The following is a 26,289-nucleotide window of genomic DNA, read 5'->3' as shown; positions in this document are numbered from 1 at the left end:
CAAAAGAAGAAAGAAAAGGGTGAGTAAATGATGACAGAATTTTCATTCGTGAACTACTCCTGAAAAATCAAACAAATAAGCCAAAAATATGAACACATTAACCAATACATTTAGATGTTCCAACCATCCTCATTCCAAAAATGAGGCCATTCCATGTTTAAGTGGGTAAACTGTGTTCTGGAACACTGTTAACCAACTCAAGTAGTTCCCCACCAGAGTCAGTGAGGTCTACTAGCTCTGACCAGGTTGACCTACTAGTATGTGGTCCAGTTGGTCAGCCATCTAAACTTTGCTTGGACCAGATAGAAAACAAGCCATGCTCTTAGTCTTGTGCACAAATCATCTGTGTGATATTACAACACACACATGCACACATGCACGCACACTCACACACACACACACACACGCGCGCACGCACACACCTTTTTTCAAACAGAATATTCTGGAATATTATAAATGTCTTTACTGTCACTTTTGATCACTTTAATGCATCCTTGCTGCATAAAAGTAATGATTTCTTTAAAAAAAAAAAAAAAAGAATCTCAGAATTTTCCTGAGAAAAAAAGAATGCATTCTTTGTGGTTACAAATGCTGATTTATGTTGTCTAAGTAGAAATTTCCAGTAGGAAGTTGGAGAGCCCTTCTCAACACAAGCATGGAGCTCTTCACCGCAATGAATCATGGCCAGATGAAAGAAATCTCCTGAGGTCCTCAGAGAAAGAGCTTTCATGACACTGGTGAAGCATTTGAAACTTTTCTAAAGAGACTGGCCTCCAAAAATACACAAACAGGCAGATTAGTAACTTGTCATTTAATAAAAGCTCTTTATCAAAAATGAAAGTACACCAATTGCAGACATACGTCCCCCAGAGCGTCATGGAGTCACAGCAGAGATAGACACCAGATCTCTGCTTTCTGGGTCACCCCTGTGTGGGATTAGAGTTGCATCTATTGTGTTTATTCACACTACAGATGATTAAACATTCGGCTTCCACTGATTGAATCATTTCAGTTCCATTGTTACTCTTCCTAAAAGTGGTTGTTCCACTTAAATGACCTCAACAGCAAGGCACAGGACAGAAACTGAAGAGATGGAACAGAAGACAGCTTGACTTGATAGCAGAAAGAGCAAAATGAACTGAAAGCTACATGATTCGAGGTGGGAGACTAATCTAGAAATCAAAAATGTCAACAATTCTGTGTTTTTCTGTCAATATGGGGTGCTGTGTGTACATTAATGAGGAAAAAAAAATTAACTTAAATGATTTTAGCAAATGGCTGCAATATAACAAAGAGTGAAAAATTTAAGGGGGTCTGAATACTTTCCGTACCCACTGTATGTCGGCACACAAAACAAACATGCCCAAACAAGCTTTCAGTAAGTGAGAAAAGACACACTCTTAATGGTCTCTTTACACAGAGAACAGATTTTCAGATGTTAAATTGAAATAATGCATCCCCATGTGTGAAAATCTGCCCTGCAGAACAATTTCACACCAAGTAGGTGATTTTTTGTTTGCTTTGCCAAAAAAACAAAAAACAAACTCCTACCAACACATAAGATATGTGCGATTATTCCGTTAGAAGTGCTTGACATGAAATCTTGAAAAATGCAATTTCTTCCAAATATATTTTATTTATGTTTAAACATGTTCTGAGATAAAGAGCTGATCTTGGTGTTGATCAACACTGAAGTAGATTTTGGTAATTTGTATGTGTGGATTTGTTAATTTGTGCTGGCTAACACCAGACAGCAGATTCAGGAAATTCTAACCATTTAAGAATCATATTCTAACATTAGAAAAACCGATTAAAGAGAAACAATACAAAATATAATGCTATAATAATCTTCCTTTAAAATGAGGATTGCCTTCTAAAAATCATTATACATTTTTTTTCATTTAAAATCATTATTATGGGCACAGAAATGTTCAAGAAACTGAATAATCCCCCTCAGTGTTATTTTAGTATTATTTATAAACTATTATAGTATTTATTATTATTTTGAATTCGCTTTTAATTTTATATTTTATTTAACTTTTTTTAATTTTTACTTTAAGTTTTAGTAATTTATGTGCTTTTATATATATTACATAGAAAAAATATATATGTATAGTGCATCTATTTTCTTTTTATATATTAAAAAAAAAAAATTTCAGGTAGTTTAATTTGAACATTTCTCATTTTCAAAGTCTAAAGTTTAAGGTATTTTTTAATAAAATCTTTATATTTTATTTTATTTCTAATTAATTTCAGTTACCGAAAACAGTTACTAATAGTTTTAGTTTGAAGGTTGGAATATTCTACACAGCGTTTAAAATCTGAACAGATTTTAAAACATTACGCATCATATACTTATCAACTTTGGAAATAGTCAGAGCGGAAAAACTGGCCATAAACGACTGAGGATCGCACACTACCAGACTTTAAAGTCGTTCAGATCACAACACACTCGTGAAACGTGTGCCTTGTTGCTAGGAGACGCTTGACAAATGAAAATGTGTGTTCTAAAATCAGCTCAAAATATCAAACATGTTTGATCTCCTCAGACTGAATGGAATCATTGTCTGAAGCTAAAAAAAATCAGAGTCTGTAACCATCATACACTACGTGATTTTCTATTAAATCTGTCAACTGGCTCTGACTTTAAGCAACTAGTGTCAACTTCTCCAGACTGTAAAACCTGTAGTGTACATCAGCCTTTAGTTAAAAAGCTGTCACCCATATAAGCTTTTGGATCGTGTGTGCAGAACCAGCTGGTGTCGATACTGATATTGCACTCAGTGTGAAGGAGTGTCTTTAATACTCACACACACACACACATTTACTGCATGGTCTCTTACACCTCCATGGAAGTGCGAAACATCGCCACACTCACCAAACGCCGCTGACACAGCGTGTGGACAGAGCCCGGGGCATGATCTCTGAGCCCTGCTGCATGAAACCACCGATTGGAAACCACAGGCTGTTCCCCAGTGTGTACTGATTCTCCAGCAGGTCGCTGCGGTCCCGCCAACACGGGAAGGGATTGTACCACTCGTACGGACTCAGTCTGATGGAGGGAGGGAAAGAAACAAAGAAGCAGAGTACTGTTACTTCTGGAAGAACACTGGACTGTGAATATAATGATATTCAAAATAGATGTGTGTGTATTGAGTGACAGTGTGGTACCTGGCAGCCAGGAAGAGCACACAGCTAACGGCCAGATAGGCTAAAAGCATGAATAGCCAGACAGCTGGCGAAAAGGGATCCAAGAAGGAGAAATAACCTGGCTTCCTGCCCTGTAGAAAGCACATAAATAATTCAAACAATGCTTTTTCCACTCCTACAGACAGAGACTCTCCAAACAGTTGAAAGCTTTTCCTGATACAATTGCTGTTTGTTGTTCTGTTTAGTGCATGCGTTCATACGAAGAGGTAAAAGTTTGGTTTTGATACGGACAAAATATTATGAACAATTTTTCATGTATTCAATTATGCATTATGCATCAGGCAGGCGCTTGTATCCGAAGCACCTTACAAGCACCTTCTCAGGGAACTGATGCCGTTATACTCTCATCATGGTTTACTGTTTGAGCTACAGGAATGCAAGATTTTCATGCAAGAAATGTTAAAGGGGTCATCGGATGCCCATTTTCCACAAGTTGATATGATTCTTTAGGGTCTTAATGAAAAGTCTGTAACATAGTTTGGTTAAAATTTCTCGATGGTAGTGTAAAAAACACCTTTTTTACCCTGTCAAAAACAGCTCTTTTCAGATCAAGCCATTTTGTAGCACTTTCCTTTAAATGTTAATGAGCTCTGCTGACCCCGCCCCCTCTTCCGAGCCGCTCTCTGAGGGACTGTTTACTTTAGCCGCATTCATCATGAACCTTGCTAATTAGCACATTATTAGGAAAGGCGATTTGCAAAGATTCATTAAAAAACTACTCACTTCTTCTGTAGATGAAGCTGGATCATGAATGAATGGCTACCATTACTAATTCAGACAAGCGGTTCAGTACGTCCCATAGGAATTATCTGGAGGTTTCCACAAATGGTATTTTCCGTATATTTTCAGATTTTACTATAGGGTCAAAAGTGGTCAAAATGTATTGGATATTTTTCCTATGTGCTCTGGCTGTTTTATTTGATTTTCTTTAAAGATTTTTTTTTAATTATGCAGTAACATGATTAAAAATCAACACTGTTAATAATCATTGAAAAATATTAACAATAACACAGTTAACAATAACAATTAAAAAAAGAAGTTAACATTAACAGTAATATTAATAATAATAACAACAACACTAATAATTATAATAGTAGTAGTGTTGTTATTGTTATTATTAATGTTTGCTTATTATTATTATTTTAATAAATTATTATTATTATTATAAATGTTTTTGAAATGTTTTGAGAGAAAATTAATACATAATAATAATAAATATTTGTAATAATAAACATTTATAATTGTTCTTATTATTACAATTATTATTAATACAGTTTACTTGTTTTACTTTTATTGTTATTAGTCTAAATAATAATAATAATCATACTCATATTATTATAAATGTTATTTACATGTTTCGTGAGAAAATAACACAAATTAATAATAATAATATTATTATTATTATTATTATAAATGTTCTTGACAGCTTGTGTGATATTGATCCAAGAATACTATATATCCAAGGATAATATATTACGTGTTTAAACATTTATTTTTCTTTTATTAAATGGAACTTTACTGTCTGAGCAATTAGTTGAATTAAATAATTTCCAATATATAAAAACCAATATAGTAAAGTCACAATTCAGTATATTAAAGATGCGTCTTACTATGTGGACGCGGTACAGGATACTGATGCCAAGGTTCATGAAAGGTTTGGAGAAATCGATGACCTTCTCCCTCTCCGATGTGATGGTAAATCCAGCCACTGCCAGATCTGCTTTCTGTAACAAACAGAGAAAAAGAGAGAATCAGCATAACTAGTTTGATATAGTGCACTCTGATACAACAGCCGTTTCTACGGTAGCAGAGAAGTGCAAAACAAATCATAATTCTGAAAACAAAATAACAAATTACAAACGCAAATGCAAGTCTAAAAAGCAAAACAACAATTCAGAAAACATTATAACAAGTCAGAAATTGCCCTTACTGTGGAATAAAAAATACGGGATGTCTATTTACATTTAGTTAAAAGTGGCTGTAAATCATCAGCTCCAGTGGTGCATATGGATAAGTGCGTGTTGTTGTTCCTAACCCTACCCGATACTTTATTTTCAACTTTTTGATTATTTCCTTAATTTTCATTGAAAATAAATGCCTTTACGATGTGATACGAGATTTGAAAAGGGAGAAAAAAAAAGTTCGGCAAAAGGCGGGATCGAACCCTGGTCGATCACGTCAAAAAGCCAACAACAAGCAATTATCCATCTGCACCACTGGAGCTGATGCTTTACAGCCACTTTTAACTAAATGTAAATATACACTCCGTATTTTTTATTCCATAGTAAGGGCAGTTCATAAAATACATTTAAACTGAGCTACTTTAATAACATCTCTGAACTTTCTACCTCGACTCTGCTGTTCTTCGGCTGGTTCTTCCTGTATACGTTGATTGACAGATGTCTCGTCCAGTCAGCGGTGAGTAATCCCAAACCAATGGTGCTGTCTCAAACTATACCAACCTCTTCCGGTTTGTCTGATTTGTCGTTGTGTTTTCTGACTTATTTTGTTTTCGAATTTGTCATTGTGTTTTCTGATTTGTTATAATGTTATTTTGTTTTTTAGACTTGCATTTGCATTTGTAATTTGTTATTTTGTTTTCAGAATTGTGATTTGCTTTGCACTTCTCGGCCACCATACGTTTCTGATTATACTGACACACATTTGAATGCAGCATCACGCAAACACATTAAAACCAATGCTATTGCAGAAATTACATTTGCAAAGATATTCGTCACCCATGATGTCTAATAACAGGGAGTTTGTTGGGATAAAGTAGCACACAGATGACCTCAAACAGACTACTGCAAAAGACACAAAAGCCTATTCTATAGAATTTGATTTAACACTAAATTAAGTGCTCTATTCATAGATCAGCTTATACAAAAAGCTTTGAAGAAATGGCTGAAGTCTTGCTGTGCAAAATCAGGCATACATGTACTTCCTCTATATCGGCTGGTTCTTCCTGTATACGTTGATTGACAGATGTCTCGTCCAGTCAGCGGTGAGTAATCCCAAACCAATGGTGCTGTCTCAAACTATACCAACCTCTTCCGGTTTGTCTGATTTGTCGTTGTGTTTTCTGACTTATTTTGTTTTCGAATTTGTCATTGTGTTTTCTGATTTGTTATAATGTTATTTTGTTTTTTAGACTTGCATTTGCATTTGTAATTTGTTATTTTGTTTTCAGAATTGTGATTTGCTTTGCACTTCTCGGCCACCATACGTTTCTGATTATACTGACACACGTTTGAATGCAGCATCATGCAAACACATTAAAACCAATGCTATTGCAGAAATTACATTTGCAAAGATATTCGTCACCCATGATGTCTAATAACAGGGAGTTTGTTGGGATAAAGTAGCACACAGATGACCTCAAACAGACTACTGCAAAAGACACAAAAGCCTATTCTGAATTTGATTTAACACTAAATTAAGTGCTTTATTCATAGATCAGCTTATACAAAAAGCTTTGAAGAAATGGCTGAAGTCTTGCTGTGCAAAATCAGGCATACATGTACTTCCTCTATAATTTGAAACCAATTAAATTGAGCGACTTTCAGTCACCGAAACGTTTTAAAGACTAAATTCACATTAAAAAGTATTATAAAAAATGACCTAAAATAAACCTGATGGATTTCCGGTTCACCTACAAGTACGCTTCAGGGTTCATACCACACTGAGTTTGACTGAATTTACTCAGTTTTACTGACAGATACTAACTACCAACCCTCTCAGTTGTGGTGATAATTTAGTGATGTTGCTAAGCACTCATTAGCATACCGCTAAACATTGACCTTGGTATCAAATAGCACTCAAGAAGAAAAGCATTTGACATTATCAGAGCTTCACTCATGAAGACAAGAAGTGGCAGAGAAAAGAAAAAGGATATTTAGCGCAAGGAGAAAGAGCAAAGAGATGGACGAAGAACTGAAAAGGGGAAAGTCAAGGCTGGACAGCTGGATGGATGAATGGACAGATAATAAAAGGATGTAAGTGCACTGGAAGAAGCCTGGGTTGATGGAAGAATTCGATATGAGAGTCCTTGGGTAAAAGGAAAGAGATTTATTTATTACAGGGAAGGAGAGAGATAGAAAAACAGGGCTAAAGAGTACAATACAGCCCTAAGAAAACAGAAAGAGCGAGGGGGAGAAATAAAGCGACGGTCCTTGAGAGAAGAAACAGATACAGAAGCAGCGATGAGGAATGGTTAAGAACAGAGAGATGGTAAAGACAGGCTTCCAGCGAGGACACAGGGAATATTGTGCCCTTGAGAGATGAAGGGAGCACGGGATACGCATGAAAAATAAAGGGGGAAAGAATAAAAAAGCACTAGAGTGAAAGTTCCTGAGGAAGGAAAAGAACAATAATGAATAAAAAAATCCACTGTGGCATTATTTTGCCCTTTTTCTTTCCTTCCTCGAGGAGGAGGGGGTGACAGTGTTAGAGTAACTAATTAAAAGTAGTGAGGCTACTAACTTAACTGCATTTTTCAGTAGTGTGGCAGTAGATGAACTGTTTCTATTTTTCTTCCAAGGTGCAGTTTAGAAAAAAATGGTACATATTGTTTTCAACATTGTACTTCACATAGAGCTTTAGAGTCAAACAAACACTGGAAAATCTGGAGTCTCACAAGTTTCACTTAGTAAATCAGTTCATAAAATAATAATAATAATAATTTGTTTATTATTATTAAGTTTTATGTTTACACACACACACCCATATATGTGACCATGGATTTTTTTTTTTTTATTGATCTATTGAAATACTGAAATCCTCATTATTTTTGAGCCAATTTATTTTTAAACCATGACTTCTGGCCAAAATATTATAACGTTTCCTCCAGTGAAAAAGTCCTTCTTCTGTTGTCCTCTCACATCAAAATCCATCCACATATTTGTTTTCAACTGTTTTGTACTGGTTTCACTTGGTAACAGTGCTTGATCTGTGCATATTTCTCTCCTGATTCAGACAAGGCGACTTTTTCCAGTGGAAAAAGCAATATTATGGATTGTGGACTCGTATTGTAGCCAGAAGCAATGGTTTGAAGTTAAAAACCTCTTAATGATTCTTACAAATATGCATCTTTTAATTTCACAAGACATTAAATGATGGACTGGAGTGGTGTGGATTACTTATGGATTATTGTGATGTTTTTATCAGCTGTTTTGGACTCTCATTCTGACGGCACCCATTCACTGCAGAGCATCCATTGGTGATCAAGTGATACAATGCTAAATTTCTCCAAATCTGTTCTGATGAAGAAACAAACTCATCTGCATCCTGGATGGTCTGAGGATGAGTAAATTGTCGGCAAATTTTCATTTTTGGGTGAACTATTCCTTTAAAAAGCTTTGATACCCCCCCCCCCAAATAACTTTAATGTAATTAACTGCTTTGATCAGAAGCTAATATCTACCTTTGTCAATCTGAACTATTGGAAATCATGAGTAGCTTGTAGTTTGTCAAGTAGAATAGTTTCCCCAACAGTAGAGGCGATCGATATTAGTTTATTCTGCTTAAAAAAAACAAAAAGAACTGTTTCCCCCCCCCCCCCCCCCCAAATAACTTTAATGTAATTAACTGCTTTGATCAGAAGCTAATATCTACCTTTGTCAATCTGAACTATTGGAAATCATGAGTAGCTTGTAGTTTGTCAAGTAGAATAGTTTCCCCAACAGTAGAGGCGATCGATATTAGTTTATTCTGCTTAAAAAAAACAAGTGTACCTCACATATCTCTCAATCTGCTTAATTACTGCCTAATTGATTACTGAGAGATAGCTTTGTAAACCATCAAACGCTGGTGTCAAGCAAGAGCTCAAGTGCGTATCCATGGAGAAAGATGAGTGGTATGTGTGCGCACACAGTTTGCACACACAGTACGTCAACAAGTGCCAACTATACACTGGCAGGAACAGCTGTAATGGTATAGTGCCACAGAATAATTAGACTCAGAATGAACTGATTAGTATGTGTGTGTGTTGGCGTATTTCAAAAGGGCTTTGCCGAGACCTGCCCACACTGGGGTTAATAGAATGACATTACTGCCGCCATTATTTTTAGCATTAGTGCGAATAGCACTAATATCACTAATAGTTACTCTAATGGAAACATCAGCTGGCAAAGGTCCAGTGTGGAAATCCAGCTAGCTGCATTCAAACATATGAACATATAAAAGACATTTTCATAAAAAGCACATTTGTGTTTTAGTTTGGTATAGTCAGGTATATTACATTATTAAACATTTATATATAATATAAACAAAAAAATTAATTATAAATATATTTTATTATATTCCTGTCGCTGCATTTTCATTAAAGCAATACGCCACAAGGAATGTGCATTTTCAATTAGGGCTGTGCAATTAATCACATGTGATTGTCATGCGCATCTCGTCAGTAAAGCCGGTTCCGTGATTAGAAGTAAATCGCCATCACCTGCTTTCAGATGGAGCGGCATTTAATACACAGAGCCATAATTCACTTACAAGCTAGGCAACATCGCGTTCATAATCGAATGTGATTCATCTGCAATTATGAACGTGATATTGCCTAATTGTCAGTGAACTACGGATCTGTGTAGTAAATGCCGCTCCATCTGAAAGCAGGTGATGGCGATTTACTTCTAATCACGGAACCGGCTTTACTGACGAGATGCGCATGACAATTGCATGCGATTAATTGCACAGCCCTATTTTCAATGGAAATAAAAGCAAATAAAGCCCATATTATAAAAGCCCAAGAGTTTCATTGAGGGTCAGCGTGGCTGGAAAGTGTCTCCATTTCTACATAATGTGTCCACAGAGCTTAATTACAGACGTGCGAGCAGGCATGCATACCCTGTTGATGAGTTCCCCCACCATGCCAGTCCATGAGCCATTAGGTTCTGGAGCTCCATACAGCCTGTCATCCACCAGCTTGATCCGGAAGGAAAACTTCAGAATGTCTGCCAGCTCCCGCAGCATATCCACACAGAATCCCTCGTACTGATCGTTACCCCGGAAGTCCTGGTAGTGCGCCTTGCGCTTCACATATGGATCTTCCTATAAAACAGGACGAAGGTAACATTTAACGCTCTAATATTCCACTCTCAATTTCTATACAGTGAAGCGCCATAAACTCAATGAAAGGCAATAGCCATGCAGTTTAAGTGGCATTTTGATTGGTGTTAAGCCATGAAATGGCAGTAAAATCCAATGAAACGGTGCTTCTGTGGCCTTGACATGTGAAAGTTCCTTTTTGGCTGCAGCTTCCTGGTTTGAATGTCTTATATCTTCTACAGTATGATGTCGCCTCTGGATAGTAAACCTGTTTTCTTCATTTTGCAAGCACATGATGCAAATAAGATGGTTAATAATGAAGGGATGCCTTGGTATTCCATGTGGTTGTTTTGATTTGTTTTTCCAAAAAAAACAAAAAACTGAAGAAATATAAACAGTAAAATATTTAAAAACAATTAGAGTCTGATACAGTTTTTATGTTATTAGGAATTGCTTAAATGTGTTTGTTGCCTGGAAGCAACATTGTATGATAGTGGAATGAATAATGATGCAGTGAATGTGGATGCTATCAATGAAGCTTCTATAGAAAATATTGCAACTATCATTATGTTGGTTTAATTTACATTCCACTGTATTATATTTATATAATTTGACATATTTCAGAATGAAATGAGAAAAAATGCAATGCAGTTCTCTGTGCTATCCATCTGGAATTGATAGGCTGCTGAGATGTAGGCATTATATACCAGAATGGAATGAGACTGAAAGCTGGTATAGAAATTATTGCTAAAAACAATGTTTATTAACATCACCTTGGTTAATATCATCCAATAGCCCGAGTTAAAAAATGTGCACTGATGAATTTTCCACAAAAAGACTAAGAAAGAGCATTAAGAAAGAAAATCAAATCAATTTTGATTTTATGTTGATTTTAACATGACTTTAATAATGCATTCGACAGAACAATGTAGGTTTGCCTAAACACCCACCTTGTGATGGCATGAATGAATCTAGTCTTAAAAGGGATATTTCACTCAAAATTAATAATTTTCATCATTCACTCACCCTCCACTTGTTCGAAATCTGTATGAATTTATTTTTTCTGTTGAACTCAAAAGAAGGTATTTTGATAAATGTTGGTAACCAAACTGTTGAAGTCAATGGCTACCAGCAACTGTTTGGTTACCGACATTCTTTTTGTGTTGAACTGAAGAAAGAAACTCATACAGGTTTGGAACAACATGAGGGTGAGTAAATAATGACATAATTTTCATGTTTGGGTGAACTATCCCTTTAATTTATGTTTTGAGATTTTCAAGTTGGAATCTAGAAAGCTCTTACAATCATAAACCCAAGAAACAACATTTTTACACTGTATATGCTCTGTGTAGACAAGCAAGGCTTTTTAATTCTTTCATATCCTCCCTGCTTTAAATAATGCATTACTTTTACAAACATCTATAGAGTCCATAATATCATTTAAGACACCTTAATGCACAATCTCTAAAAAGATTTTGCCTGTTCATGTGCAAGATTTGAACATGAAAAGCTTGTACCAGTGAGTGCCAAATCTGTAAAACCCCTATAATTCACAATTATCTCTGGTTTGAAATTCTCCTGCCAATATACTACCACAAGGCCCACGGAGTCATATCTGGAGAAGTTCTTACCAGTATCGTGGTGACGATGAGCGTCTTGTTAGCTAAAGTCTCAGATGCGTTGATGTCTAAAGACGTGGAGTTCATAGCCAACGTGTTATTGGAGTACCAGACACCGATCTGCACATGTGAAGTAAAAAACAAAAATGCTTTATCTTAATAATAATCTTCAAGAAACGACCTGTTCCACCTTTATATATATATATATATATATATATATATATATACACCTTGCTATGTGTACTGTGTTAGGCTAACCGAGACTTGTCATTTGCACTTATATATTGTTGCTCTTTTGTTAGTTTTGACTGGTTTTATTGTCCTCATTTGTGAGTCGCTTTGGATAAAAGCGTCTGCTAAATGACTAAATAATAATAATAAAAAAATTATAATAACAAAGACTAAGCACAGTTAGGACTACTTTCATGAACAAATCTTCGCTGAAAGAGCTAAATCATATAAAATTATTTGCAACCCATTTAAAAACATGTCTGATCTAGCAGGGGGGAAACCGGCAGGAATAAACGAGTTGAGCGAATAAGACGAGGGGATGAAGGAGAGATAAAAGAGCATGAAGTGAGGGATCAATACTATGATCAATAAGAGAGGAGTGAAGTGGTGATTACTCCAGCTACCACCCATTCATTAGACCTCACAACCTCTCCCGTGATTCTGGATAAAATCCAGAATTAGTGTCCATGAGAATGAGTTTATGTGTGTGTGTGTGTGTGTGTGTGTGTGTGTGTCACTTCTGCTGAAAAAAACATCGTCTTATATTCGGGACAATATGGTATATTTAATAGTGACGTGACATGTGGCCAAGTATGGTAACCCATACTTGGAATTAGTGATCTGCATTTATCCCATCCAAAGTGCACACACACAGCAGTGAACACACACACCGTGAACACACACCCGGAGCAGTGTGTGTGTGTGTGTGTGTGTGTGTGTGTGTGTGTGTGTGTGTGTGTGCGCGTTACCTCTTTGTGACCCCCCTTGAATTTCTCAAGAATACGCAGCGTGTAATTGGTCCTCTGGCCTTTGCTGTTAAACTCCACGCGGCCTGTTAGGCCATCATACTCTATCTAAAATTAAAAAGAGAGAGAGAGATTTAAACCAAGGGTAACAAACAAGAATGACAAATAGCATTAATTTTGACCTATAATATTAAGGAATAGAAATTATGGCGCAGGCGGAGAAAAAGAGAGAGACAGCCAGAGGACAAACTTTGAGATGATTAAGAAAGTTGAGGTGAAGTGTCACTTCTGCTCCACCGGCATCACCAAATGCAATCGCAAAAGTAATGACTGTTTTCATTATTATTGGCAAGGGAGGTAAACACTTGGAGTTATGGAGACAAACCGAGAATGGCAGACGAGAGGAGGTGCCAAATGGAGTGCTGAAATGATGGAGTGATGGACAAACTGCAAAACAGATGAAGGGACACAATGAATGAAAGTGTGCACTAGAAAACACAAACACCATGTAGGATCTCACAGTGTATAATAGCTGCATTAAAATAATAAAATACAAGCAGACCTTCAGACAGGTTGCAATAAACAATGCACATCTGGTGTTAAGGGCACAGTTAATAATTGCTCTGAAACTAATGTCAGTTGTAAAATTACTGTGGCTGGGTTTAATCATCACAGAGGACATAAAAGTCATGCTGCATTGGTCATCATCAGGGCTGTCAATGGACAGGGCAACTAGGAACATTGTCCTGGGCTCCGTGACAAGGGCAGGCCATTAAGCACTCCGGCTACTTGTGAAAAAACGCATTTATTAAAAAAAAATTATCATTGATTTGTTGTATAAATAAAAAGATGTTTTGTGGTTGTAGTAGCATAGCCTATGAGGCCTGTGAATTCAATTCAGCAAGATTCTAATTGAACTTGAATTATATTATAATACTTTTATTAGAATTTTGTGTCATTCAATTTAATTATTCATTTTACATATTTAATTATATACCCTGATTATAAGACGACCCCCCTTTTTCCAGATGTACCTTTTGGAAAAAGGCTTTTTAAAAACCAAATCTTGTTTTTTCTCAGTAAAACACATTTTGTCTTCAGTTATTTTCATATTGCATATTTTTCCTATTTTAATTTTTGTTTTGTAAGTATGGTAAAAACTGGTAAAATGTACCAACAATCACATTTTAAAAAATATACACTTTTTGAACAAAAACAGGTAGCCCATCTGAATTAGGACATTTAGGCTATCCATCTAATAGTAGCCCACCAAAATCTTATTAACAGTAGAAGTTAAATCTTACTGTAGTCTTCAAATCTGGGTACTGTCTTGCATTGTAAAATCACAAAAGGAGTTTGGTCCCATCAGGCTAACGTGACAGTCAAGACTCATACAGCTGTAAGGTTTTCTTTTTCTTTTGTTTTTACTCGCATTACATTACGTATTTCATGGCACACTGGTTTTATGCGTATTTGGCGCCACCTATTATTGTGGGTGTATTATTGACATGTCAAAGTCTAGACCCTGAATATAAGACTACCGCGTTTTTTCAGATGTATTTCCAAGAAAAAAACATCGTCTTATATTCGGGACAATACGGTATATTTAATAGTGACGTGACATGTGGCCAAGTATGGTAACCCATACTCGTAATTAGTGCTCTGCATTTATCCCATCCAAAGTGCACACACACTATGTATATATATATATATATATATATATATATATATATATATATATATATATTTAAGTTGATACATTTGCTGTTGTTATTGCCATTTTCTGCATAGTTTCACAGTGTTTTCTGCATAGCTTCACAGTGCTGAACTGTGCTAAATGTTTCTTGATGATGTTAAATGATGTTCGGCGACACTTAATGCACAATAATGCGTTAGCCAAGGGTTAGATTGAAAAGCAACCGTCATAAACTCTCTGCATCTTGTTTATCGGGCCGCTGCAAAGATTACAAATAATTTTTTTCCATAACATGCACTGATGAACTGTGCGCAACGAGACTGGGATCTAATGTTGAGAAAGTAAATAAGGTCAATTTCAATTTCATGTTGACTTTAACAGAGCCTATAAAAGCCAATAAGCAGCGGCAAGTGGGATCACATCAACATAAAAACCAGATTAAAACAAGGACACTGCTGATTAGGCTTCTAAAGCTCATCAGAGACGACACAAGCATCAAAGTGACATACAGTAACAAAAGCCGTAAAGACTAAACACTAAAGTCATCAAATGCAGCAGTCAGAAAATGGCTGCCAACGGGGTAGCCATGGCGACACGTACCATGCGCAGATAGTTCATGAGACTTGTGCCGTGCTGCCAGATGAGTGAAGACGTGCAACTCAGAGGCTTCACTCCGATCTCCTGACTGCGGTTCAGTTCTCGCACCGCTCCGACCACCACATGCACTGCGTCGAACATCAGTGCAGATGACAACTGTAGGTGGAGAGAGAGCATGAAAGAAATGAGACGAGAGACACGCCGAGGCGAAGATAGAAAGAAAGAAGAAGAAAAAGAGAATAAAGGAAGGCAGAATTGAGAAAGACAGCAAATGAGGTCATTAGGGGGAGAAGGAGACTTCACGTTTGTTACAGCCCTACAGCAACTGTCTTCCTAACAGAGGTTCATAAATTGCGTTGTGTGGCTCACATCCCATTTGGACACATTGGAAAAAGCCTTCTGGCAGAAATAACATCTCATTATTCCATAGATTTAGTAGCTACTATGGTTTACAGTTGGCAGTTTTTCCCCATCTAAGCAAATCTCCGCAAAATGGAATGTCAATCAAATTACTGAAATTATGAAAAGCATTTTTCGATGCAAACGTAACTAAATACATTAGCGTTACTCATATACATCTCCTGACAGATGACGTTTTAATTGCTTGATTTAAAAATGTTAACAAACTCATAACCTCTCACACGTAAAGTAACACAACAGCTTATATACAGGTAGGCTTAATAAAGGACTTGTGTCCTAAAGCTGAATTGCCCCTGATTAATATATTTGTGAGTTGCAATGTTTCTCATATATTATTTTGTTAGAAAGTGAATCATTGTAAGCTCACCGCTGGACCAGGGTAGGGGCTGAGGTCACAACCTTCCCTCCATGACAGATTTAGACTCCTGATGAACTCTAGGTAGAAAGGATGACTGCTGTTCAACATGGAGAAGCCAATGATATTTGACTGATCATCTACCACATCATCCAACCTCAACAGAGGGAAATCCTGAGAGAGAGAGAGAGAGAGATTATAACATCTTTATTTAATACAAAAATCTAATGAAAAGAATACCAAACATACAAATTACTACATTACATTCCCCGTTACAAACCTCACATCAGTTTACTTAAATTCTTCAACAAAAAGCAACGCATCTAGGCTATTTCAGTACAGCACATTTTTTTCTACACTCCAAACCCCTTCAAACCTCCTAGTTTTTCCATATGTGAATAAAAAATCAATTTGTGTTTTATTCTTGCCTTTATAAGCCCTTTAAACAACAATTCAACATTTGTTTTACTGTCATAAACAATTCTATGTTTCCTACTAATGTAGACTTGACCTAAAGTAAAGCTTAACAAAGGTAATTTCTTCTTTTTTGCTTTGCAATATTTAAAAACAAAAACAAAAACACAGGGAAATCCTGAGAGAGAGAGAGAGAGACCAAAGTACTGTGGACATACAATGCTGTGGTTTTGCCATTGAGAAATAGTTTAATTAAACCTTTACCTAACAACTACAAAAGCTAATTCTTGGTTTTGTGTTAAATGAACACTTTTTAGGTCACCATCAGTGGCGCTGACACACAAGTCTGTCTTGGTGCGCATGCACAGTCCTTTCCTCATTACCGAAAACAGGCGCGATGTTCCTTTAATTACAGCGGTATTTAAAAGTATTATTAATATAGTAAAAGTGCTGTAATAGTTTGCCTATTGGAGAGAATATAGTTCATATTTTATTTATTTGCTGGGTTTGTCCCTATTTTACCCAGCACTGGGTTGCATTTAACCCAGCATTTTTTTAGAGTATAGGCTATCATATAGGCTACTGGTGAAAATATGAGAACGGAATTATTGAATATTAATAACTTGTGGTTTTAGACTATTAACACTGCAACACAGTAAAGCTAAGTAGTAAGAGCTCTTAAAAGTAAAATGGAAACATATGTTTGACTTATTTGCAATGCCATCACTGCATTCATCCAGACTGATTTGTCTTATCTTGGCTTATAATGCTATAGTGTGACTTCAACCCTCTGAGATTGCAAACTTAAACATACGTTTAATTTGAAGTAAAATCAAACAAAATTTTCAACCACTTTATTTTTTATAATAAACTTTAATAGCCAATTTAAATACTAATATACTGATTTGAAATCTCTGAAAATCTGGATAGAAATGACAGAAATGGATGCAAGTGACACTCAACATAATAATTTTTTTTTACAGTGCATACAACAGTATAAAACTGTATTACACATGTTTAGTGATTTCATTAATGTGTGTAGAGCTGCACGATTTTTTTTTGTCTCAAATAGAGATCACGATTCTCCCACGATTCTGAACTAAACAAAATAATGTGTGGTAAAATATTATTGCTGCAGTCTATTTAAACGTGTTTAATTAATTTGAATGAAGTATTAACCATTTTAATATACACTACCAGTCAAAAGATTTGTTATGTTTTTTACAGAATTCTCTTCTGCTCACCAAGCCTGCATTTATTTGATACAAAATACAGCAAACGCAGTAATACTGTGAAATATTTTTACTATTTAAAATAACTGCTTTCTATTTGAATATATTTTAAAATGTAATTTATTCTTGTGATAAAAGCTGAATTTTCAGCATCATTACTCCAGTCTTCAGAGTCACATGATCCTTCAGAAATCACTGTAATATGCTGACCTTCTGTTCAAGAAATTTATTATTATTATTATTATCAATATTTAAAACACTTGAGTAAAGTTTTTCAGGATTCTTTGATGAATAGAAAGATCAGCATTCATCTGAAATAAAAAGCTTTTGTAACATTATACACTCATACCATTCAAAAGCTTGGAGTCGGTATTTTTTTTGGGGGGGAGGGGGATTATATAAATTAATACTTTTATTTAGCAAGAATCCTTTCAATTTATCAAACGTGATGATAAATACATTTATAATGTTACAAAATATTTATATTTCAAGATAAATGTTGCTATGAAATCAGAGGAATAAATGACATTTTAAAAATCTATTCAAATAGAAAGTAAAATAATTTCAAAATTGTACTGTTTTTGCTGTACTTTGGATCAAATAAATGCAGGCTTGGTGAGCAGAAGAGACTTCTTTAAAAAACGTAAAAAATCTTTTGACTGGTAGTGTAATATGTATTTAAAATATATTTAATACACCAATTTAATATTCAAATTTTGAAAAAGATGTTTGAATCAATGATTCAACGACTCACTCATAAACCTACTGGTTGAATCAGCGTTTTTGAACGATTCTCTTGAATAAATTATTCATTCAATTATACATTTTTAAGTCACTTTTCACAATAATTAAACAATGCAATCGACACAAACGTTATGTGGCAGTTACTTTCAAACGCGGATTTGCTCTATTTTGGTCGCGCTACCATAGACATCAATGTTTATATCTGAATTATAAACTTTCATCCCAGTATTTCTGGGATATTATGAATGACTGTACAACAGAAATAATATTGTGTAGTTGAAAAGACTGTTTGTGAAGCTGTTTCTTAACCAAACACGCTAACTGCTCTGTGTGTCGGCGGCAGTGCGAACGCAGATTTGAATGATCCGGTAAGACTTTGTCAAAGGTTTAATAGACACGGGAGAATCGTTGTCATTTAGAAATGAGATCGTGTGGTTGTCTGAATCGAGATCGCGATCGCGATCTTTTAACGATTAATCGTGCAGTTCTAAACGTGTGCTTAACTCAAATGCAATATTTACATATCATTCTGAAAAGGTCTATGGGTTTTTAAAATAGCTATATTTGCCTGGCCAGTTAGAGTTTTTGCAAATACCGCTGCTCCCTACGGGATTGGGAAAGCCCTCATCCATAAATAAACAGTAATTTACTGAAGGCAATATTCAACCCAGCTAGAATTCCACTCAACGTAAGTGGTGCCCACTGGGAACGTTCAAGGAAAACATTAAAAATTGGCTCAAATTATTTTAGAAAAGGCATTATTTTAGCAGTCCTTGAGTATCAAGCCTTTCATCTTGTCTATCAAATCAATCAGCTCTTGTGGTTTGTTATTTACTGGCAAGTGGATAATCTCAAGAGGTACAGTAGGCAGTGAGTTTGTCAATGGTAAAGTCGACAAAGACTTTTTTCTATAGTCGTGTAGCAGCAGTAGGAAAGCTATTGGTGAATCCATCACTTGGTGCCCGAGCATAGCAGCTTTTAGATAATTTATCACAAGCCGCTGCCATCTATATGGCAGCTGAAGGAGGATCCAACTCCACCTACTGTATAAAGACACCCATTCCGTTATTCATAAAGAGCTTCCCAATATGTCTACATACTGTATATTGATGCCCAAGAAGATTCCCAACACTTTAAGACCTTCTAGATTTCAGGTGCATTTCAAGTGAAGCCACATGTTCTTGTTCTGTCATTGACCCCTTCAGCAGCATTAGGCCTTTTGATTCCTCCTGAGGATGCTTGACGAAGAGTTTATGAATGGAGGTATGACAGATAACGTTACTGCCTTTGAAGGGCTTGATAAGTATCTTTCATCTTCCCTCTGCTCTCAATTAGATTGCTGACAATGTGAAACTGACAAGAAAATGACCTCATTCAATACGCAGACTTAATTTTAGAGACTGCTACTGAAAGCCATCACTCAACAGCCACCAAAGGATCTAGTATACATTTGCAGTATTGCCTGGAGGTTGTCTGCATTTGTCCCTGTTCGTAGGAAAAAGCTTGCCAACGTCATATTAATAAAAGACTAAGCTTGAATTTGAAAGCTCAAATGAGAGGTTTTAAGATAGAGAGGCAAAAAAAGAAATGGACTGAATTTCATTTTAATCACACTTAATGAAAAATGTACATAGACATTTCATTATGATGCCATAATGATACTTAAAAATGGTGCATTACTAAATGAAACAATCACAATAAAATGTAATTCAGCTCATCTTCTTTCATACTCCTGTATCTTTAGACTTTTTTCGTTGGCACACGCTCAGCTAAATTGCTGACTTCCTGCAGAGTGAGCTCTGGCTCCCTCCCAAATCCAGAAAGAAATAAAAAAAAATGCAAACATCTGTAATCTCTAAATGTTTTCAATATGAAATATTTGCCGTTTACTGAGACCATAAGAACCAATATATTTGGACAGTCTCAAATCTTATCTTCCATGATTCAATTTGCCTCTCAAGGTCAAATGCTTTAGCTACTTCACTTTAACTTGTAACAGTCGTATTAAAATCCTGAGCTCACAACAGAAGCATATGCGACCTCAAAACAATGACATAATCCACCTCATCCACGATGATGATGATAAACGGCATGCATGCGCTGTGCATCAGTGATGAGCTGGTCAATGGCCAAGCCTGCAGTCGCTGTTACTGGATGAAAGTGGGTTAAGGGGAGAAAGGGTAGTGTGTCATTGGTCAAAGTGAAAAAAAGGTTGTTTACCATTGTGGTGAGGATGTACTTGTAGAAGGCTGACATCATGCCTAATTCTGAGGCCTAGAGAGAGGGAGAAATAGCAAGAGATATGCTGTAGCTATATCAGAAATCTAATCATAAGTCAAACTATTGTACATTGGCACAGTTGAGTCATGCCAGATCTGTTTTTCAGTTGTGTTGAATATAAAAGTCTGAAAAAACAAATCCGGTATTTAAAATCCCTTTTAAATTCAATTTAAGTATTTTGGAAATTGTAAGTCAAGGATAAAAGTTATGACATAAAATAATCATTATTACATTAAAAGTGCATATGATATTATATACTGTAAATATACTAGATTTTTTTTCACTTAAACTCATCAAATTGTATTTAAAAACATTGAGAGAAAATAAAATATTGTTATATATACTGTAAATATCCAAGATTTTCTTTCACTTAAACTCATCAAATTGTATTTAAAAAGAAAAATTAATAATACAGAAAAAAATCAAAATATAATAATCTTTGTCAGTGGCCTCTGACTTTTGGACGCCTATATGAGCACACATACCTTCTTTAATATTAGTATTGACACTGATGCATTGGCATCAATGATAATAGTCGCAACTTTGTCGTCACGGATTTCCTTCAGCAGGGGGGTGGGGTCCAAATTTTCATCAAGCATTCTGACTGAGAGTGTTTCCCGGGATATAAGGAAGTGACGCACAAGCTCCTCCAATCGCAGCAGGCCTGAGATGTAGCATAAAATTCCAAATCATTATTCGACGATAAAAACATTGTCAACATATATTCCTGGGCATTTGTGAAAAATTTGTAAAACTCTCATAAATATTATTAGAATTCTTTTACAATGACTGCATATCAGAATGGGCATTCAGCAAAAATATGTCATGTTGTGATTAAAATAAATGTCATGTAACCATTTAAAACCTTTTAACAACTTTCATAAACTGTCAATTGCAGTAAACCTTACGTTTCTTTCCACCCTGCTTCTCCGTATTAAAGTCAGTGACTATCGAATTAAGTGACTTTGAGAGCCAATAAATTAATTCCATATGTACATAAATTTGTGCCCTAGCCACCGCAAAATCCATATGGTGACTCCATTGATTTTGGACAGCAGTCAACAAGATGCACGGCTAACGATAACAGCAAGGTGAAGTGATGAAAGAGTGCTTTCTCAAAAAAAAATAAAAATAAACTCCGTGTGGTGGTATCCATGCTCTCTCGTACATCCACATCGATAAAGAACCAATGTGTAGATGAGCACATCTATGCATGCTAATGCACGCAGGGAACTCAAACACATCTAACTCTGCACAAACTTAACCACCTGCATCTTAAACAGACAAATGCTCGCTTACACATTAACATGAGCACAGACTGTGATGATTATATGGAAAAGGATGGGATAAGTGCAGATATGCAAACAGCAGTAAACAGTGGTGCATAAAACCAAAGCACCATTACCCAGACCATACCAATCAAGCGAGAGCTGCTCGCATCAGCAAGTCACGAGAGATCAACTCGCAGTCAGCATTGTAATGGCTCACATATGTTTCACTCTAGTGCGCTAACTACTTCTCATTAAGCTGAGTCAACAAATTTGTCTGCATGTTGACACAATCCTCAAAGTGATGTCCTGTATATCTGAATCTGAATAGCACTTTTCTTCTGACATCTGACATCACCTGAAAGCCAGATGTGCTTTTTGTTTCCAGTCCCTTCAACCGTGACTATAGTTTAACAGTTAAACAGTTACATATGGTAAAATCCCATGCTATTGGGTATGTAAGATATTTTATTAATAAAAGTCTTGGGGCAACAAGTTTCTGTGCTCCTGAATGTTTCTGTTTGTGCGCAGCACGATCTCTGATCTCTCTCTCTGTCTGTCTCTGTGCGAGTGATTTGTGTGGTGTGTGTGTCAATGAAAGCAGCGCATTAATATAGAACAGTGAATAAACTGACTTGGAACTACCTGTGCATTAAACGGTTTTAATGCATGCCAGCCAATCAGAATTTAGTATTCAGACAAACCATGGTATAAAAGCAAATGACAATGCCAATCCAAACTTGACTTTCAACCTTGACTTTCCAATCAAAAAGCATCCTCTAACATGCCAAGGCCAGCTATCCAATGCGTTGTGATTGGCCGAATACCTCAAGCGTGAGACGGAAATGTTACGCCCCTACCATATTTTGATGATGCCGTGTCAGGCCGGAGCGATGATTCAAAAACATGAATACCCATTATAAACGAGGCATTCGTTGCATCCAGTGGGGACATAATTATGGATTATAATGACTTATACTGTCTTTTTACGTGTTGCGTTGCATCGCGCCGCATAAACATAAAACCATGTCTGCATTTGTAATCGGAGAAATTACAAACAACAAGCCCTACTCTACACTGCCCAAAAAACTCGCTTTAAATATAAAAAATATAAAATATAAAAACTCTTTAAATATAAAAAAAGTACTTACAGTTTGTGAGTCAGAACAGCCGGCATTGTAGTAGAATATTTGGGTTGAAGTGTTCTGGAACAGTGTTGTAAATACAACTTAAACACTGATTTCTAGTCGTGTCCATTTTTGGAAGGCCAAACAAAGTAGTTTCGCTTTCACAACTAAACACAGCGTCACACACAGCGGCCTAGAGTGAGCAGAGGCTGGGGGCTAGAGTGAGGAACGGCCGGAAGGCTAGAGTGAGAAGATGCGGCGGGCTTGAGAACGGCGCAGGCGGCGGATTCGACGAAGGAGACTTGCGGCAAACACACGTGACGACAAAGAGCTTGTAACACTCCAAAGAGAAAGGAAAAATTGAAATCGCATCATATGACCCCTTTAATAATAATACAAAAAGAAATCAACCTTTAGCCTTGATTTTCCATTCAAAAAGCATCCTCACATTTTCCAATCAAATTCCAATTAAATCCTGTCCCACCCTACAATTTGTTCTTGCTGGATTTTCATTCAAGTTGTTAACGTTTCATTCAAAATACTTCACATTACAGAAGTCAAATTGTGAATGCCATTTGATGCGAGTACCAGTGTGTGTGTAGTCGGGCTTGTTGGACTCACTTGTGTCTGTAGTCTCATATTGAGAGTCTCTCTGCAGCTCAAAGATGTCGACCTCCACGCGGGCTCGTGACGGGCCCTCCATCACACTGTTGATGTTTTCTCGGGCCAGAGCCAATGCCAACCGCTCTCCACGTCCACACGCTGACTGATCATCTAAAATAGCAGCTGAAGAGGAACAGAAAAAGCTCTGTTTTGATTCCTGTTTTCTGATGCTGATGATTGAAGTCGCGTTTGTTATTGCAAAAAGATGGAGTTACTCATCATGACTGTACAGAAGCAAGTTTGCAACGAATGTTGCATGTTGTGATGTTAACTGATTAGATTGTGCTATTGAGCGCATTTCGTTTGGAGGCTTCCCAGGGATTAATTGATGCTTTATTGTTCGCAATAATCAAGACGAACAGGCTGATGCTTGAAGCAATCAGTCACATGCTGTGAAGCAACAGCCAAGTACATCATACTTTGAACAAGGCTCCTACTTGAATCCGATAATATTGTCTAATTTTGCCTGAACTCTGCTCTAAACGGATTAATTTTATTTTTGATAAAAAAAAAAAAATTGAAGAAAAATGATCCTAACATACTTATCTGTGATTATCGCCTCTCGCTCTCTGCTCTGCATAACAGGTGTTTAGTTGAAAAAGATTAAGCCTAGTAGGTCAGTACTTCAGAAGATGCGTTTAAACATTACAACAAGAACAAGCTTCGTAGTCACTATAAATGTGGACTTCACGCTGATGCTTGCTGCCTCCATTACAAGAAAAACATTGGGGTTATCAGGAGACCAATGCAACCGAAAAAATAAAAAGTGTTTTATTTTTCAAATAGCCTCTGTAGATAAAGCTGGCAGAATTAGACCTCTTAATGGTTAGAAAGTGGACTAGGTTAGTGCCGCAGTTGCATAGGTAAAGGCCAGCAGTACTATTACTGTTACCCCTGACACTGACACCATTCTCAGCACTTTTTCTGCTACAGACATGAATGATACCTCAAATTATGTGGCTTTCTGAGGAGGTTTTCCTATGATAAAACAGGCAAGATGATCCCATAGTTTTGACTTGGACCAGTAAAGCAACACCTAGAAACGGAGAGATGATGCAAAGATGCACTTTTGTGTGTTTTCTAACAGGAAGTGGTGGACTCTCACCCATCCTGACGGCTGAGAGAGCGGGCACCTGGCTGTGAGAGGACGGGGCCATGGTCAGCAGAAGCAACAGCAGGAGGAGGACGAGGAGGTGAATCGACAGCAGCAGCGCTGGCAGAGCCGGCATCTTCCACTGCTCCTCATGGAGAAAGGTCGTCTGGCTGCCTGCACCGCCACCTGGAGGGCAGGTACGTGCTACCGCCAGACCCAGAGATCGGCTGAATGGATTCGAAAACGGTAAAACTCAGTGTTCCTTTAACTATAAGTGAGTGTTAGATGAATGCAAAAGTAATTTAAATGTAAAAATGGGGGAAATGAGCATGCATAGTTACAATTCCAATACAGACTTGTGCATCCCAAAACAAAAAAATAGCATGTTGAGAATAGCACCTTACATATAAATTTTTTGTATGTATGTGTTAAATGGTTAAATGCCTGGATGACCGACTACATTATCCAAAATGTGCAGTATAAATTTATAAATAAAATTAGATTAAAAAAACAACACACAGCATAACATAATAAAATAAAAACAACCAAATGACAACCTAGATAACTAGATGCTAGAAGTTGAATTAAATATGCAACATTTTAATATTATTCATTGCAATCATGTAAAATAGTGTGAAAACATGTGAAAACAATGCTGCAAGATAGCACATTGAATAATGCATATTCCGCTCACAGTATATGATACACAACTTGCAGGAAGCAGTATGGTATTATTTCATTCCAGACATAGTCCTCGATTTTGTTTAACTTGGCTGTTGTCCACACCACTCTGTCCATGTGTTGCATCACCCACTTAAGCTATTAAAGGCTTCCTCGTTGACCATTTTGGTTCACAAGCAGCACAAACATGTCACTTTTAAACATAACGCCTGTTTTTTCAATGCCCTTCACTAACACACATACAAACACACAGGTATATATTCCCATCCACACATCGAGAATGAAGATACCCACACACACAAGATGCCTGTTTCTTGTCCCAGTGCTATAATATGAGCCATACACAAGATGCTGTGGATGTGATGTGATAAAATATTCAGGACCACTGCTAAAGAGTACATTGCTGTTTATTAGCACCTGAAAACATATTTGCAGCAGTTGCGGTGACTAGCTGAGGTTGTTAACTGGAAACCGAAAACCACATTTTTAAAACCATGATGGATGATTCAGAATGGTCATTTTGACTGATAAAATATTAAGGTATCTGGTCTATTGTGTTTCTATACTTAACATTGATTCACATAGTAATTCTGGGATGCTATACAGTTGACTGACGAATAACATGAGCTTACAATGGGTGGTTTTCCAAAACTTTTCAGTCAAAGAGGAAAGTGTAGACGTACGCAAGCATAAAATGAACACAGACCTTTCAAATCAAATGTGTTCAGGTCACTGTAGACCTAAACAGGACTGATACAGGCCTAAATTATTACTCCTACACTCTCAGAAAAAAAAGGTACAAAAGTTGTCACTGGGGCGGTACCCTATCGAAAGGTACACTTTTGTACCTTTTAGGTACTAGTATGTAC

The 26,289-nt window shown here is 36.5% G+C and overlaps 1 protein-coding gene across 1 annotated transcript in view; it reads right to left on the bottom strand.

Moving 5' to 3' along the window:
• LOC107554337 (glutamate receptor ionotropic, kainate 5-like) overlaps positions 1-24,875 on the bottom strand; it is a 40,494-nt gene extending 15,619 nt beyond the window's left edge. The window contains exons 1-12 of the mRNA XM_016236820.1: positions 24,752-24,875; positions 23,605-23,769; positions 21,074-21,252; positions 20,529-20,582; positions 15,931-16,092; positions 15,147-15,299; positions 12,854-12,958; positions 11,886-11,993; positions 10,054-10,257; positions 4,821-4,934; positions 3,172-3,281; positions 2,879-3,052 (exon numbers count right to left, since the gene is read on the bottom strand). Coding sequence (XP_016092306.1) covers positions 2,879-3,052; positions 3,172-3,281; positions 4,821-4,934; positions 10,054-10,257; positions 11,886-11,993; positions 12,854-12,958; positions 15,147-15,299; positions 15,931-16,092; positions 20,529-20,582; positions 21,074-21,252; positions 23,605-23,769; positions 24,752-24,875 — 1,652 coding nt within the window. The remainder of the gene's footprint in view (positions 1-2,878; positions 3,053-3,171; positions 3,282-4,820; positions 4,935-10,053; positions 10,258-11,885; positions 11,994-12,853; positions 12,959-15,146; positions 15,300-15,930; positions 16,093-20,528; positions 20,583-21,073; positions 21,253-23,604; positions 23,770-24,751) is intronic.
• Between the last annotated feature and the right edge of the window lie 1,414 nt (positions 24,876-26,289).

This window comes from Sinocyclocheilus grahami, unplaced genomic scaffold (genome assembly GCF_001515645.1).
Source record: "Sinocyclocheilus grahami isolate Dianchi unplaced genomic scaffold, SAMN03320097.WGS_v1.1 scaffold498.1, whole genome shotgun sequence".
Taxonomy (NCBI): domain Eukaryota; kingdom Metazoa; phylum Chordata; class Actinopteri; order Cypriniformes; family Cyprinidae; genus Sinocyclocheilus; species Sinocyclocheilus grahami.
The sequence above is the reverse complement of the archived record's forward strand: the minus strand, read 5'-3'. Positions and strand labels throughout refer to the sequence as shown.